The sequence below is a fragment of the Ambystoma mexicanum genome, chromosome 6p, assembly GCF_040938575.1.
Source record: "Ambystoma mexicanum isolate Mex_15411 chromosome 6p, UKY_AmexF1_1, whole genome shotgun sequence".
In the NCBI taxonomy this organism is placed as follows: Eukaryota; Metazoa; Chordata; class Amphibia; order Caudata; family Ambystomatidae; genus Ambystoma; species Ambystoma mexicanum.
Genome location: NC_090935.1, coordinates 581,900,315 through 581,918,553, shown reverse-complemented (window position 1 = coordinate 581,918,553; position 18,239 = coordinate 581,900,315). Strand labels below are relative to the sequence as shown.

The 18,239-nt window shown below is 46.9% G+C and overlaps 1 protein-coding gene across 5 annotated transcripts in view; it reads right to left on the bottom strand.

Moving 5' to 3' along the window:
- HOMER1 (homer scaffold protein 1) overlaps window positions 1–18,239 on the bottom strand; it is a 1,117,839-nt gene that overhangs the window by 531,409 nt on the left and 568,191 nt on the right. For all 5 annotated transcript variants that reach the window (XM_069627415.1, XM_069627411.1, XM_069627413.1 and 2 more), the window contains one exon: window positions 16,852–16,994. In XM_069627415.1, coding sequence (XP_069483516.1) covers window positions 16,852–16,994 — 143 coding nt within the window. The remainder of the gene's footprint in view (window positions 1–16,851; window positions 16,995–18,239) is intronic.

Below are 18,239 nucleotides of genomic sequence, written 5' to 3'. Positions count from 1 at the left end.
GAGGACAGCTTCTCCACTGGTTTTTATAAGGCTTTTACTACCCCCCTCATCCCGTTCATGGTTTCATGGTAGAACTGTTTAATGATATCTTGGAGACGGGGGAAGCTCCAGAATCCTTCTCCCGCACATTGATAATAGTGATACCCAAGAAGGGCAGGAACCCTGCGCCTATGTGGATCTTCTCGCCCCATCTCTCTCCTAAATATTGATGCCAAAATGTACGCATGCGTTCTGGCGGCAAGACTCGAACTGTACATGCCCCAGTTGATCCATTCTGACCAGGTGTGGTTTATAAACGGACATCAGAGGTGTCGGACACACTTCTGAAGACCCTACATCTGATCCATGAGGCTTGGCGGATGGGGGGGGAGACCCTATTCTCCTTTCAGTGGATGCTGAAAAGGCCTTTTATCGGGCTGAGTGGGGCTTTCTTAGGGAAGTGTTGAATAAGGTAGGCTTGGGCTCTAGGATCAGACGGGGTATAATGGCATTTTACGCATTCCCCCAAGCTTGCGTCGCGGTTAATGGTGATTGCTCCTGCTGGTTCACCCTGAATAGGGGCAGGGGATAGGGGTGCCCACTTTCCCCAATCCTTTTTGTGCTCTCCCTGGAACCACTAGCTCAGAGAATCAGGGAAGACCCCCGTGTAGAAGGATTCATGGTGGGGGGGAGGTGGAATTACCAGGTTACTCACCGTAATGACCACCTTACTCCTAGTCCATAGTCCCCTTTCCTCCATACTTGTGGGACATCTCTCCTTCCTGTGGGACGGGACCGGAGCACTTTGTAAAAAGCATCCACATTTTTTTCATAAATTTGTCCCTCCTCTCTTTCCTGCGTGGGGCCCGGCACGCGGCCGTAACCCCACCCACCTTGGCTCCGCCCCGCGCATCTCCCATCAGTCCTTTTCTATCGCCGGGTCACAGACCCATTAGCAATAACAGAGGAACCTTATTAGAGGGGACAGCGGGCGGGCATAGGGAGGAAAGGGGACTATGGACTAGGAGTAAGGTGGTCACTACGGTGAGTAACCTGGTAATACTCCTACGTCACGTCCCCTTTCCTCCATACTTGTGGGAGATTCCCAAGCGTCAGCTCTAGAGCTCATGTCGAGACAGTAATGCTTACAGAAAGCTGATGGGGAGGCCCAAGTAGCTGCCCTAGCGATGGACTCCCAGGGAACATATTTCTGAAAAGCAACCGCGGCTGCCTTGCCCCGCACCAGGTACGCGTGGATACCTTTAGGAGGTTTCAGCCTTTGGACGGTGAAAGACTCCGTGATGCAGGCGGCAATCCACCTGGAAATAGTTGCCTTAGACGCCGGCTTGCCCTGAGGGTTACGAAGGTCACAAAAAGTTGAGAAGAACTCCTAAGCTCGGAAGTCCTGTCCAGTTAGAACTTAAGAGCTCTTCGGACATCAAGACAGTGTAGAACTCTTTCAGCCTCTGAGGCAGGGTTCGGAAAAAAGACCGGAAGGGAGATCGACTGATTCAGATGGAATTCGGTCACTACCTTCGGTAGGAAAGCCGGGTTTGTCCAAAGGCCTACCTTGTCCTTGTGAAAGACCAAGAAAGGATGCTCCACCGACAATGCCTGGAGCTCACTCACTCTCCTCGCTGACATAACGACGACCAGAAAAGACACTTTCCAAGACAAGTACTTGAGGTCTAGCGTAGCCATTGGTTCAAAGGGGTTATGGCACAACGCCGTCAGGACTACATTTAGGTCCCATGGCGGGTGCGGATTACGCACCAGAGGGTAGAGGCGTATCAAGCCAGCAAAATGCCTCTTCACCACTGGGTTAGTTAGAGAATAAGAACACAGGTCTGTAGAAAGGTAAGCGGAAACCGCTGAGAGATAAGTCCTGCATGACAGACCATGAACCCCTGACTCTGCTAGGGAGGACATGAAGGACAGCACCGTGTCAATCGTGGCCACCCTCGGATCCAACTTCTTCTCCAAACACCAATGACAGAACCTGAGCCATTTACTCCTGTATTGAGATCTGGTCGAGAATTTCCTGGCTGCCTGGATAATGCGCATGTTATCCGCAGACAAACTCAGATGCTCTAAAGACTTGAACGATTGTGGGGAGGGGTGCCACATCTGTTGTTCCCCTTGGTGAAGAAGATCGGGAGTTACTGGTAACCTGATCGGCGGATACGCCGACAGGTGTTGAAGTTCTGAGAACCAAAACCTGGCCGGCCACCACGGAGCTATCAGCAGAAGGGAACAGTTCACAGAGTTCTTCACTTCCAAATTGCTCGATGAACTAGAGGCAGAGGTGGGAAGGCGTAAGCTCTCATGTTGTGCCATGGAATCTCGAGAGCATCCCCCAGAGAGGAGCCTCCCAGCCCCCCTCTGGAGGCATACTGGGGAAGCTTCTTGTTTACCGCCGTAGCGAAGAGGTCCACCTCCGGTGTGCCCCAACGCGAGAAAATCCATGAAAGGACCTCCGCCTTCAACTCCCACTCGTAGCTGACCACTGTCCGCCGGCTGAGGGCATCCGCTGTGACATTCAGCTGGCCCGGGATGTGCACTGCAAGCAGCCAGACACCATGAAGCACGGCCAACTCCCAAATCTGGATGGACAGGTCCACGAGGGGGGGAGCCTTCGTTCCCCCTTGCTTGTTTATGTAATACATTGATACCACATTGTCCGTTCTTATGCAGACCACCTTGTTGACAATGAGCGGTCTGAACGCCCCTAGCGCTAGGAAGATCGCCAGAAGCTCCAAATGATTTATGTGCAGGAGCTTGTCCTGAGGTGACCAGAGATCCGAGACCTGAAGAAGATCTAACGTCGCACCCCATCCGAGGAGGGAGGAGTCTGTCGTGATCGCCACCGGGGGGACGGGGTCCTGAAACCCCGCGCCCCCAGACAGATTGCTGAGAGATGACCACCAATCCAGGTCCACTCTCGTGGAATCCGGAATCATTATCCGCATGCAATCGGATCCAGTGCCTGACGCCATGAGCTCCGAAGAGCCATCTGGGTCCATCTCATTTTGAGATGAGCAAGAGGAAGAGCCAGTACACACGGGGTCATGAGGCCCAGAAGCCTCTGGAACCACCAAGCCGACATGCTCGCCGACTGCGCAAACATCTGACATGTGGCCAACAGATCCGCCATTCTGTCCCCGGTCAGATACACTCTGCAGTCGATCGTGTTCCAACGAAAACCCAGGAAGATCAGGTCCTGTGAGACCGTCATGGAGGATTTCTGCCAGTTTACCGACAGCCCAAGATGGAACAGGAGCTGAAGGAGAGACTGGAGGTTGCCCACTGCTGCCAACGGACAAGGGTTGCGGAAGAGCCAGTCGTCCAAATAAGGAAACACATGGATACCCTGGAGACGAAGATAGGCCACAATCACCGACATCATCTTCGTGAAGACACGCAGCGCCGAGCTGAGGCCAAAAGGAAGCACCCGAAACTGGAAGTGATCCTCTCCCAAAGAGAAGCGGAGGTATCTCGTGTGTGGATTCCAAATCAGGATATGCATGTACGCATCCTGAAGATCCACCACGCTGAGCCAATCGCCCATCTGCAAAGAGGAGCAAATCTGGCCGGGCGTGATCATCTTGAATTTCTCTTGGGGTAGGAAAAGATTGAACTGGGAAAGCTCTAGGATGGTGCGCAGGCCAGCCTGGTTGGGTTTGGGCACCGTAAACAGCCGGGAGTGGAAGCCCTCCCCTCGCACCCCAAGGGGAATGGGTTCCACAGCTCTGAGGTCCAGAAGTTTTCTGAACTTCGGCCTTGAGGGAGGGTGAGCCCGACACCTGAAAAGGAGGGTTGAGGGATGGGGTAGAGGGTAAACATAAGCGGAAGCCCGCTCGAGCGACTGACAGGACCTATCTGTCTTTTGTGATGGTCTGCCACGCCTCCCAATGAGATGCAATGCGTCTCGTGCGAGCGCTGAAAACCCTCATTTGGCAGGTTTATCGGTGGCGGTTCCACCTGAACCTGATGAGGAGACTGAGGGGCGGGAGAAAAACCATGTGCGTTGTTGTCTACGGCGGTTATTCCCCGCAGGAGTATCCATTCTGCGAGATTTGCGATCGAGGAAGCCCCTAAAACCAGAGGAGGGTCGACTTTGCGAAAACGGTCTCTGGGATTTGAAAGGAGGTTTAACCAGAACCGACAATGATTTAGCCGTCTGAGTGCTATCCTTGGTTTTGGTGAGCTCTACATCAGTAGAAGAATGAAAAAGCTCCTTATCATCGAATGGAAGGTCCAACACCTTGTCTTGCACTTCCTTAGAAAATGTAGTGGCATGCAGCCACGCCTCCCGTGAGGTATCAACTCCGAGCATGAGGCCCCGAGCCAAGGTTTCTACGTGATGAGCCACAGCCTCCAGGGGATCCTGGACCATGACCCTGGCACTGGAAAGGCCTCCTTTGAAGTCCTCCAGCTTCTCGACCGGGATGTGCTCCTCAAACTCCGACAGACCTTTCCACATCCGCATGTTAGCTCCCGCCAATATCAATTCGGCGTTGGCCTGCCTAAGCTGCAAGGCCGAGTTGGTGAAGATTTTCCTCCCGAGGGAGTCGAGGAGCTTGTCTTCCTTACCTAGAACCTGAGTAGCCGTCGTAGAAGAGGATGCTGCAGGCCTGGACTGCAAAGTGGCCGCAGCCACCACCGTAGAGGAGGGAGGCGGACAAGACGACAGAGCCACCTCTTCCGAAGAATGCAGCCTGTACCTCGCGTCAATCTTTTTATTGACAAAAAGCCCCGAGTGTGGGAGCACAGGGGCATTATTGGTAACATTATAAGCAATATAGTACTGGAGGTGAAGCATGGAGTCATGGACAGGAACCATCCTAAGGAATCAACCCGGGATGGGGGGCGGAGGGGGGGCAGGGGGGTAAACTATTGATATGTTATATGAAAGTGTTGAAATATCCAATAAAATATGTTTATTTAAAAAAAAAATCCCCGAGTGTGGCTTTTCCCAGACTCTTCGGACCTCGGCCAGAACGTCCTTCTGCAGGAACAGGCCGGTACGCTCCAAGGGAGACAGGGTGAACGCCCCAGAAAGCACACCCTCCTGCGGAACGGGTGCCTCGGGCACCGGAACATCTAAGAAACTCATCATGTCCAGTACCCGGTCATGCAAGGCTCTGATAGGGCGGGGAAGGTCCTCGTTGTCCTGATCGCCTTGAGGGTCATCTGACAGGTCAGGATCCTGCTGAGCCGTGTCAGGCACTGCCTTGTCCACTGGGGACAATGGAGGCAAAGGCGGGAGAGGAGGGGCACCATGGGCAAGGGAGACGCCGGCGGAACCACCTGAGGAACAGGTGGAGCCGGAGGTGCCGGTGGACATATCTCTGTGAAAAGCCCTTTGAAATATTCCCTCATGGGGTCGGTGCGCATAAGCGCTTGAAATTTACCGAAAAATGCATCCTCAGGAGATTGTTTCTGGACCTGAGGAGGCCTCTCATGAGGTGGACAAATCCAGGGACGTAATGGGGAAGGGTACCACCCTGGGCCCTCCACCGACGTATCCACATAAATCAAAGGAGCCACCCCGTGGGCAACGAAACATTGTGCGGAAGAGGCATCCGGGCGTTCCAATCATAAACCAGCCGGTAAGGATGCACACAAGGGACCTTAGGTTCACCCAAGAGACCAAGCCCTACACCAGAAGCCGATGGCGTAGTTGTAGGGGTAGCACCTAAAATGGCCGCCGTAGTCGTGGCGGGAACGGGCGCCATTTTGTCCTCATCTGAGGGGAACTGCGGCACGTGAGGAAGTGAGGCAGGGGTCCCCGTCGATGGATCAGGAGTCTTAATCTTAGCCTTAACATAAGGAACCTCAGCCGAGCCGTTACTATGAGGCCTGGAATATTTTTGTGACATACCAACCGCCAACTGAGCCTTCGAAGGAAGGACCTCGGCACTGCCGGTAAAAGAAAACCTTTGCTTCTTTGCCCCCTCAACAGATCTGGTGTCACCACAAGAGCGGGAATGGTGCGCTTTCACCGACAAAGCCTTGACCGGCCTCTCAGAACTGTTGGTAGCTTTAGCCTCTGTACGAGGGACCTCAGACCCAGGTCCAGTAACAGCCTTTTCTGTGCGGGCCTCGAACATCCGTTCGGTAACTACAAGCCCAGCCAAGGCCTCGGGGCGCACCCCGGTTTTGTTTTTGAGGGAAGCCGACAGAGAGGCCTCAGAGCGAACTCCGGTACCTCACGACTCAGTAGAACTTGGTCTACAAACAGCCCCCACAGGAGGGGCCTCAGAGCGTACTCCGGTGTTCACAGGCCCCTTACGGAGACCCTCGGAGAAAACTCTGGTAGAATTATTAGGCCCAAAGGGCAACTCAGGGCGAACCCCGGTATCAGAGCGATCAACGCCCCTCCCGGACCGAGAGGAAGCCGGGAAGGTATCCCCCGGTCGGGGTGCCCTGAAAAGTAAAGAACTTACCGGGCATTTTTTCTTCTCGTCAATGAACGCTGAAAATGCGAAGGAGGAGTTCGTCGGAACACCTCCTCCCACCGCTCCAACCGACGCTGAAGTGCCCGGACCGAAAGGGAGTCACAGTAAAAACAGGAGTCCCAACGGTGTTCTGGCCCCAAACACTCTAAACACAGAGGAGGGGGATCCGCCCTCGCGAAGCGACAGTGACACGATGAACAATCTGGAAAGTCTAATTTGAAAGACATAGACAGACTAGTAAACGAACGCTAGCGAGAGCCAGAGAGGAAAAAAGGGAAGAAAATCTTCCGAGGATGCAAGTGCGTCCGGCCCCGATCGAGCAGAGAAAATGACTGATGGTTGATGCGCGGTGCAGAGCCAAGGTGGGCGGGGTTACGTCCGCGTGCCGGGCCCCATGCAGGAAAGAGAGGAGGGACACATTTTTGAAAAAAATGTGGATGCTTTTTACAAAGTGCTCCGGTCCCGTCCCACATGACGGAGAGATGTCCCACAAGTAAGGAGGAAAGGGGACGGGACGTAGGAGTATATAAGGTTGCGTTATACGCAGATGATATGCTTTTGCATGTGAGGAACCCACTGGCCTCCATACCAAGGGTGATCCGGTTGATTGAGCAATACAGTGACCTCTCTGGTTTTAAGATTAATCTGGCGAAATCAGTCCTGGTCCCCCTGGACAGGGAAGGCGATGAAGAGATACATAGGTTCGCTCCTCTGGGATTACTGATTAACATGGGAACACTGCGATACTTGGCGATTCACCTCACGAGGGACGTGGGAGACCTGTTTCAAGCCAACTTCCCTGCACCATTGTCTGGGTTCCGTGCCGATTTGGAAAGATGGGAAAATTGACCATATTGTGGCTAGGACACCTCAATGCCCTAAAGATGGTGTGTTTGCCAAGGTTCCTTTACGCATTCCAAATGCTTCCGATCCGGGTCCAATCGGCCTATTTCTGAGAGATTAAGGGGGCTATGGTGACATTTTTATGGCAGAGGAAAAAGCTGAGAATATCCTTTGAGGTTCTCACTTTAGCTAAAGAAAGGGGGCGTGGGGCTCTCAAATGTGAACCTGTATTATAAGGGGCTCAGCTAAGGGTCCTCATACCTCATCTTAGGATGCAGAGAGAGTACCAATGGATTGGTCTGGATAATCTACACCTCTCCCCCGTCACTGTGGGGGAATCTTTATGGGTGACTAGAGGCAGGCTCCCATATACGATCCGAGATCACCCGATCCTGGGCACAATATGGGACATATGGAGACAGGGTGCTGACATGCGGGGTAATGAGGTGGGTCTTGACAGGGTTGGTCAACCGTGGAGGGGCGGCATCTTTATGAATATAACAGAGTTGGAGGAGGTGTTGGGCGTGGGGGACCTTTTCGGTCTTCTCATACCTTCAATTAAAAGGAGTACTCACAGGAGAAAAAATGGAGGGATGCTTCACAGAGAGATTGTACCCCCTTTGAGAAGCTATTAGATAAAAGATAGGAAATGAAGGGTCAGATTTCAGCTAAGTATAGGGAATTGGTGATTGCATGGAACGGGTCCACTGAAAAGTTAAGACAACGATGGGAAAGTGACATGGGGAGGGAGATATATCCAGAGCTGTGGTTGAGATTGTGTAATGGGGCCTCGCAGACTTCGATTTCTAGCCAATATAAACTGCATGCCATCAAGCTCCTCCATAGGTGGCAATATGATCCTGTTAGGCTCCCAAAGATGTTTCAGACTGTGAGCCCCAACTGTTGGTGCCTATGTGGGGATCGAACCGACTACTGGCATATGTGGCGGGATGCCCTAGAGTAGAAGTGTTTTGGGACAAAGTACTTGGCTGGATAAAAGACCGGGAGGGGGTCCACCGGGACAACATCCCATTATTGATTTTGTTTGGGTTGGAGGAAATAGAGGGAGAATTGAGTAGAATTGAGGGGGTTGGTAGCACCCCTGCTGCTCGCAGCACAGGCCTGCCTTGTGATGAAATGGAATTGTGCCCATACCCTAAGCAGGAGGTACTGGCTCAATGTGGCGATGAACATTGGTACCATGGAAAGAATAACTGCGGGTCCCTACGGTAGGTCTGTGCCTCATGAGAACACTTGGAAGGAATGTATGAACGAATATTGTATCAATTGAAGGAAGGGGATGTTAGACGCTAGACCAAAGGCAGGTTTATAGATTCTGGACTGACCAAGAGGTCAAAGGATTGACCTCCCCCCCAAGGGGGCTGCAACCAGCCGGACCATGTCCCAGGTATGATTGAAAGGCCCTAGAGGCGGCCATGGACTTGCAAGTAACACATGACTTGTAATCTTTTATCTCTAAGACAACTGAAGGTTTAAGTTTTTCTGAAGCTAAATATACCACTTTCAGAGGTTGAGGGGGTGGGAAAGCAGTGGTGAACGGAAAGATGGGTGACATGTTGCCTTGTCCGCAAGGTTTGTTGTTTTTGTTGTATGAAAATCCATAATAAAAATAAAATAAAACAAAAAACCAAAAAAACATTCTCACAATAGCAGTAGATTTTTCATATTTCCATCACATTTTGGGATCTTTACTACTTCTAGAATTAAACTGTGATTGCGCTGTGGTAAGCTGTTTTTCTAGCAAATGATTAGTCACAGGTGACTTTAGATTGTGTGCACAAATGTCTGATTTATGTTCTGCCCAACTAAGAGTGTTTTCCTCGTGGCCATGACAGCATACATGCCATAAGGGCAACAAAGCATACATCACATTTGTAGAATTATTTGTAGCATAATCATTAAGACATATAATTTTGCCTGCATATGGATGACATATAGTATTGCCTTTTATGAGGGCTCCAACTGTGCAATCAACACTAGCCACTGGCTTGTGATGATTGGCTATTGGCGAGTAACAATAGTGTCCTATGTATAGGTGTAGAGTTTCCATAGCTTGCAGGGTGCTTGCAACCTGAAAATGTGACCAATGCTTTTATGATGTTGTTACATTGTTGACAATTAAGACACAGAAAAATCCCTGTTATCTTTCCTGATACACCAGTATTTTAACACTTGAAGCATCAGTCTTTGAAGGACATTTCAGTAAGAGCTGGCAACTCAGAAATCAAGCACTTTCCAACTACAAAGAAAACAGTGACTTTTATGTGTCTTCGTTGCCAACATTGTAACATAATAAAAGGCCATACTATACACACCATCAATATGCAGGCAACATTATATGTCTTAAAGATCATGCTAAAGTTGACATATAGAGGTTTAAATATAATATTGGAATTTTTTTAAATATAAGTAATCAGGGTTCATGCTCATGATGAAGGGTTCCACTGGAGACCCAAAACCCTTTGAGAAGAAGTTCTAATAACCCTGGAATTAAAGAATTGTCGATTTCATTGAGAGTACAACATTTTATTGTATTAGTAGTCTCCAAGATAATTCTTTGTAACACACAATTGGTTATAAATAGGGTAACCGTTCAAAAAGATGAAGCAAGTTTTGATGGAACATTGCAACTATTGTCAAAGATGGCTCATGAATCACTACTAGTCTGAGAGGTAGTTCAAGGTTTATTTTTGAAGATTTTGAGGGGCCTATGGCCGTCTCTCACTCTCACGTCTAGTGTACATCCCCCGTGCTCGGTTTAGAATTTACAGAAAATTGACCCCCCTGCTGTCTAGTACTGTCTTCAGCTGGAGGTGATAACCTGAAGGTTAAATGCCTCATCTCTTCCTAACTCTCCCTATACTATCCATTGGTTCATTTTCTAATGGGGAGTTTCTAATGATTCAGGCCCCTGTCTACCATGCTCACCCTTGTCTGTACCTTGTGTACTCTTACAGCTCCTCCCACCTCTGTACTACGACTACTCCTCTGACCTCTGCACTACCACTGCTCCTCCTCCCACCCCTGCAATACTCCTCCTCCCACCTCTGCACTACTGTAGAGGAGCAGCTGAATGTCTCTGCAGGAAGTCCTGCCCCAATTCTTCCTATATGCTGGAAGCCAAAAGTCAAGACATGCACAACACCTTTGATAGTGCCAATTCCACAGAGAGTCTTAGAGAAAAGGTATCCGTTAAGAAGACCATATATGATGCATCCCCATAGAGATGATAATCTTTTGGAGGACGTCCTCGAAGGAATATGAAGATGAGAGCAAGAGAAGCTGGTGACGTCCTGAGAAGTGAGAGTGATGCACTAAGAAGAGTGGTTGAAGAAGAGGATGTATGGACCATATAGAATCTGATCACGAAGTAAAGAATCAAGCAAACTTTCGTATGCGGAATGAAGATTGCATGTGTGAAGTGCATTGTGGAAAATGCAAGCCGTTTTACAACTGTACCGGTGCAGCAACGCAAGTAGACTAAGTAATCTTAAAGGCTAGATATACGTAGTGGATAGACTGCAGGCGGTGCCGCCACTATATAGGATCTGGACATTGAGGTCACACATTTAGTAAGCTCATACCTGTGGGAAAGGAAGGATCGGGAAAGGCTGTGTCGCAGTCAGAAAAACAGCTGAAGATCAACGAATGGAGTGAAATAGCTGTCTTGCCTGATGTCAAAGGATGAAGCGGCCGAGAACCAGTTTTCTATCCTTGAAGAACGGTGAACGTGAGAAGCTGAATCAGCCATTGTTAAGGTGCAAGAAAGAACACCATGAGTGACAGGATTATTAATTCAAGACAATTAAATGATACAAAACGGGCCTTAATACGTTCTCCGGTCACAGGATTCAAGGATGGAAATAGGAGTTGGGGCATGCAGATGTGAACTGCGATAAGAGTGTGCCCATACTCCCTTTTATTCTCAGGAGCAGTGATACTTTACAAGGATAAGTTCAAAGGCAATCTGAATGGCAGACAGCATGAGCGATGAGAGATGTGGGGCTAATTGGGTGGGAAGACACGGTCAAGTCAACCCACTGACACCTGGGGTACAAGCTTACGTGCTGCTAGTGAGCCGAATGTTCCAGACATGGCACAAGTATGCCAAACAATTGTAAAGGGCCGTATAACAGAGGGCCTTATAGTTTAGGAGCCAATAGTATTCCGTGTACTTAATATGTGTTGAGGATGACTTGCACTAAAGGCAGGCTTAAGTTGTCCACCTGACAGTAGATGTTCTATCACAACCCGTCCCTATATAGAAAGTATACTTAGATGTTGCCCTTAGTCCAGCCACAAGTCCCCATAGGTTTTCTTAGTTTGCCACATAGTATGATGTCACGTATGACAAACCTTTGCTATATAAATGTATTTTTATGTGATTTGCGCTGAGAGGACTATTGATGTCCGTTATAACTCCGTTTTAGACCAGTTTTTTATTTGATTTAATTGAATTTCAATTTTTACAAAAATGTATCCTCAATTCCCCAATTCCTTTCCATTAGCATCAAAAGAAAAAACATCATTAAGGTTTCCTCTTCATCTTTGCATTTGATGTGTCGTTATCAGTCTAATGTTTCCGTGGTTAGTTTCCACGACAAAAAAACGAAACTTACAAAATGTCATAAATTTGAATTGTCAGATCGTTTTTCTGAAATCTTTCCCATCGAGTTTGGGTGCCTAAGACCTTTTGGAGTTGCGGTATCGACATCAAGCAGTCGCCTGATGTCCGTCAAGGCCTAATGAATGAAAGAAATGGATGGTTGCCACCAGCCACCTAACCTTCTCCCCGCTCATTAACCTGGGCCACCATTCCTCTCTGTCGAAGCAGTATAGGCCTTGAAACAAAGGTCCCAGGTGGACATTGCGGGTCGAATTGGTTCCCAGACATTCCAGATGCAAGTGTTTGATGTTCTCCACGACATCCACTTTGTTACAAAATCTACAATGATTTGTACTAGACAGCCTTCTTACAAATAGAATTTTATTGGCGAGCAGCAGATTAATTTGAATCCTCAGAAAACTTTGTCGAATTGAACGATCAGGGAACTTTGCAAGATAGCTCCTTACTTCATTTATCCTGATCGGAAAATAGGGTAGAAACTATGACAATTTTAACTTTGATGTTTCGTCCAGGGTTTTAATCCAATCTGATTGGAGCAGTAGTTTGCAAACCTTGGTAGGATTGGTTACCAGTTCCTCCTCCGAACTTTCAATTGACTCCAAAAAGGCTCTGTTTATTTCTCCCCAGGTTGATAGTGTTCTACATGAGCCCTTATGAAGTTCGTTCCTTAGCTCCTTCAAGATCTTTGGAGGATTAGGTAAAAGAAGTTTTCTGTATAGCATCAGCCTATTTCGGGCCACTGTTGTTTTAAGTGACATGAGGCTTAGTTCTTTACGAGTAGCTGTCACAGGGGTTGAATTGGGCAGATGCAATACTCAGCGCCAAAAGAGCCCTTCCAGTTTGGGCCAGAGTTCTTCCGGGAGTAGTGGCATCGCTTCTGCGCCATTAGTCAGACTGGGAACCACCTTTGCCTTGTAGAAGTTAATAATGGGTATTAGAGTAAAGCGCCCATATTTTTTGTTAACCATTTTTGCCTGGGCTTCCAGGATTTTAGCTTTTCCGAAGAGGTGCTCCTGCATTTGGGTTTCGGTAGCACTGTTACTTTTAATTACTACTAAATAACGAAAGTGCTCTACCTTTTCTAACAAATTTCCTTCAAGCCTTATTTTCATTGTTTTCCTTTGTTTAATGTGTTCATCAAAGGACATTATTTTCATTTTATCTTTAATAAGTTCAAGATTGTTGTGGCTCAGATACTTTTGCAGATTTACCAACTGCCTTCGTAAACCGACCATGGTCATGTCCATTAAGCTAATATCATCTGCGCAAATAATCCTTGATATTTTGTCCGAGCCCAAGGAAGGTGGAAACATTCTAACTTCGTTTTCTGTATCTGTGTAGCTGATGTATGCATTATATAAGGCTGGTGCCAAAGGGGACCCTTGCTTCACAACTTTTGCTGTCTTGATTTCCGTTGATAGCAGGCCTGCATTGTTCAGTATGACTTGAATTGAAGTTTCCGTGTAAAGGGCTCTAATAGATCCAGGATTGTATCCGGGCAGTTGTTTCTCCTCAATTTGTTCCAAAGTGCTTCCCTGCTGACCTGGTTGACTGCCTGGACCAGGTCAACAAAAGCTAGGTAGAGAGGTGGTTTATTTTCCTTACTTCTTGCTTTCAGGATACACAGTGCTAAGATGTTTGCCGCAGTTCTCAACCCTTTTACAAATCCCGCCTGCATTGGATCTGACGTTTTGCTGACTTGGGTCCATTATTGCAGTTTATACAGTGCCAATGAACCAAAGATCTTACCTATGGTATCTAAGAGAGCAATTGGCCTGTACTGCTTGGGATCATCCCTGGCTCCTTTCTTAAAAATAGGGACGATATAGGCTCTTTTCCAAGAGGTCGGGATTGTTCTTTCCCTCTTACAGTTTTCAAAAACCTTGCTTATAAACATGGACCAGGCCCCTGGGTGGTGTTTCAGATCCAAATTGGATATTCCATCGGGCCCCCCTCCACTCTTTAGTTGTTTAGCTTTTTTATTTCACCCAAGATGGTTTTTGGGTCGTGTGATATGTCCCACCTGCCGTGTGGGTGTCCTGGAGTAGATATAACACGGCCTTCATTCAGCGGCTTCCTATATAGATTGGTGAAATGATCGATCCACCTCTTTTCCTCCATGTTATTCTGCAGCTTGTTTTTGGAAACAATTGATAATAAAACAGTCGGAGGAGACTCTTTGCCAATTTCCTGAGTCGGTCTTATTATTTGGTGTAACAGTTATTCTGCATCCCATACTGAGGTCCCTCTAAGGGTTCACTACCACTACTCCTCCTCCCACCTCTGCAATACTCATTCCTTATTCTCTGTACTCTCCTCCTCTCCCGTTCTCCCTTTTCCTATCTCCTCCCCTCCTCCCCTTACTTTCTTCTATGCACTTGCTCTATCAGGTTTGTCCCTGGACCTAGTATGATAGCAACCTCATTTATCTCCTCACCCCTCCCAAAATTGTCCCCCGCCCCCCAGCACTATCGGAAATGTCGACAGGCCTAGTACGATAGTAGCTTGTTTTGTTCCTCCCCTCCCTTTCTGCACCCCTCTCCCTTGCCTTTTGTTTGTCTCCGGTTCTACCAGAAATGTCATCAGGCCTATTATGTTAGTCGCCTGTCTGTTTCCATTTCCTTCCCACTCTCCCCCTCCCTTCCTTATCTATGTCTTAGCCTTTGTACTATCTGAAATGTCGTCAGGCCGAGTACGATAGTTAATTTCACATCCTTACTGTTCATGTCATTGTATTTTCCCTTGTTCCCTCCCTTGCCTTGAATTGCTTTGAAACACATTGTGTATAAGCGCTATATAAATAAACTATCATACCATATCATATATTGTAGATGGCAGCCCAAGAAGGCTAACGTCCATTTTCCCGTTCCGGGACCCTGTTCGATGGGGTCTACTGGTAAGTCTATCGGGGGTGAGGGGTGGATCCTTCTCCTGTCTTTCTCCTTGTTGGTCTAGAATGCCTTTTGTTTGTTGTGTGGACTTGACTGCTCAGTGCGTACACAATCCGCAAGGTCCACCATGCTGCCACATAGGGACGCAGCTTCTACCTCTCTTTGTTGCACTGCACCAGCATCTCCGGTATGCTTTGATAGCAGCGTTTCTGCTTCTTTTCCCTTTGGCAGTTCTTTTTCTGCTGTGGTCAGGCTCTGTGTCTGATCTTTCTTCTGGTTGCATGTTTCTGTTTTACTTCCGTCATTGATGTGGGAGCTCTGAAATTAACGTAAAGACACTGGCAAGTATCTGGAAAAAGAGACAAGGCTGGAGATAACTGTGGTTTGCGTAAAACATGCTGGCACAAGTGGGAGGTGGATGGGAATTGGGGCCCTCTCAACTGCCACTGTCGACCTCAGGAGTAAGACTGCCTCTGGATTACTCCATGATAGGCCCCCATCCCCAATTGATAGGGGTCCCATTCCTACTTGACAAGGACAGGCTACTGGTCTTGTCCTGAAATGTATATTCAATGTTTATGTAATGTTGAATATTAAGCTTATATATTGTTTAAGGAAAGTCAATGCTATAAAAAATGTTTTACTGTAAAATACATCTGTGAAGTGTCTATGAGAGAGGGTTTCTTCTGGCTACGAGTGCAACACAATTCCTGGACATGCTGGTCAAGCATTTTAGGAATGTACCAGGTCAGAAGAAACACACCTTCATCTGCTCACTTTGCAATAAAAACAATTCAAAACACATTGTGTTTTAATCAAAAAGAATTTAAGAGATACTATGCCAACGGTTTATGTCACACTTAATCTTTAGTTGTCTTCCTATTTTGGGTTAAAGAACTCCTGCAATAAGCTGACATTTCTATTTGTTTTAAAAGGCAAACAGCCACACCGAGCCTCATTTAGGATATAGCAGAATTGGTACATACCTGGGCAATATTGCTTTTGCCTGGATATTTAGAGATTATGTTTATTATATGTACTGTGGAATGCAGAATTACTGTACACGCTGTACCCATGCACAAACACGTGCTACCACTGCATGCACCATTTCAGATAAGACACCATCCCACCCTTTCCTTTATGAGCAAGGAGTTACCATTGGCGTTGTCATTGATAATGTCAACAGTGGGCATGATAGGGGCATATCAAACACTAGGGAAAACATGGAGGATGGAGTGACAGCTGAGCTATTTTCCGACAAAGTTTGGAACCCCATTGAAACAGGGTTAATATATTAAGAGCAAAATCATCCAAAATGAAATAAAATCTACGGTGCACCTATTTTGAGGGTGGAGAAGATTTCTTTGGGGTGTTTTGAATGCGCTCCAATTTTCCCAAAATTATATGTCCTGATCCCTCTGTCCTATTGTTGGATACTGGTTGTGTCTGAAAGAAATGCTGCATTGTACACCAATGAAAATAAAAATAAGTGTAAAATAAAATAAAAACACATTTTACTGCTAGCATGTATATATAAAACCTATCCCTGTGGTGGGCAGATAGCCCACATCTTAATCGTTCATCTCTCATATGGGGCCAACCTGCATGTCGCAGGTTTGACTCCTGGCGGGGGAGACTTAATCCTTTATTCATTCCAAGGTTGATAACAGGAGGCCCCTTAAAATGGGTAATAACCGGTATTATTTTTGTGCATAAAGGCGGAAGGAATCTGGCATCAAGTGCTACATATAAAAATGTAAATCAAGTATTAATGTTCATGAAAATTAAGTATTATTGATAGTCTTTCATTGGGAGTCAAAATGCAGCGCTTTCCTTGCTGTGAAGTGTGGCTACGAAATATAGAAAGAACATTCCATGTTTTATTGGATATATTGTTACCAGGAGACAATTTGTTTTTTAAAAAAAACATTTCTTAACTGTTACATCCGAAGACAGAAAGAACAATACATTCTGAAAATAAAGGGCATGTTTATATCACTTAATCATGATGTCTGAATCAAGTTTGTACCTGTGTGAAAATGGCAATGCATTTTGAGTAGGTTCAGCCCTTGGTTCAGAGTTTTGTGTCACTTCTGGGGTTGTTCTTTCATCGTCTGTACCGTTTATGCTTTCTGGTGTCAAGGGAGACTGGATGTCCCCACCAGCGGATTCCTTTAAAACACAAAATTGTATTGTCTTGTTGAAGGACATGATCATATGTTTTTTTAACAAACTCTCACAATAAGCCATTTTACAACTATCAAACACATGCCCAACAAAGCATACAATTAAACAATTTTAGAGTGTGAATCATACAATTTATAGTATACATACTTTAAATGTGGTTTCATACTAGGTTAGGCTACATCTATTAATGTTGCCCATTGTGCCATGGAGTGCATCCACATGGCTGCATTATGCTCTATGCAAGGCCACATGGCTGGTTCTATATTTTGCATTGCCAGTAATTATTTGACCGGCTTGTCGAAGTAATTTCGTAACTTTCTAAATAGCATTCCACGCATATACTAGCACAGGTATTATTTACTAATCTAACATTCTAAGCAAATGTGGGGAAAGTGCTGGATGGTGGGTTAGGGCCCCAAGTATGGACTACATTGACAGCCTGTGAAGTAATTCTCGGCAATGAAAATGAAGTACACATCACAGTTTGCGTAATTCAGGATGTGCAGTGCCAGGGCTGGATATCATCAGGTACACCAAAAAGGCAAACATAAAAGTTTGACAAGCTACAGTCTTAGCAAATTGTGCAATTTGAGGAGCAAGTTTATGGCAACACATCAGCAGCAGAGAGAAGGACGTAACAGGAACAGCAATGGATGCCCATTAAAAGCAAAATTCAAATAGCATTTTTATTTGGTCTATTTTCTATGCTTAATTGCCTGAATATCTTTGTCCCTGAAACAGGGATGGAGAACACTGCAGGTGGACCCTCCTTCCCCTACCAAACCACAGTGCAAACACTGCTTGTGAGCTGGAGATTGGATCTAAAGGTTCACAAAACAGTGTACTTCATGACAAGGAACAAGATACTTACTTGTAACTCTTGTCGTCCAGCATGGGTCTTGCATGGATTCACATGCTCATGAACATTCCCTGTCAGCAGTTTAGTTTTAAGCTAAAAACGGCTCATCACTTCTTAGCCCATCAGTGTTACCTTGGGTCCTACTGCTCCGGCCAATGACATTTGTCCTCCTAAACTCCACCCCCTTTGGCCATCTTCAGAATTGGTTGCACACGTAAAGTGGCAGTATGAACCAAGAACAGCCAGAGAGGGGAAGGAGGGAGGGTTCGCAAATGGATCCATGAAAGACCCATGCTGGAGAACAAGAGTTGCAGCTAAGTAACTTGTTCCTTCTCCAGAATAAGGTCTTGCATGGATTCACATGCTCATGA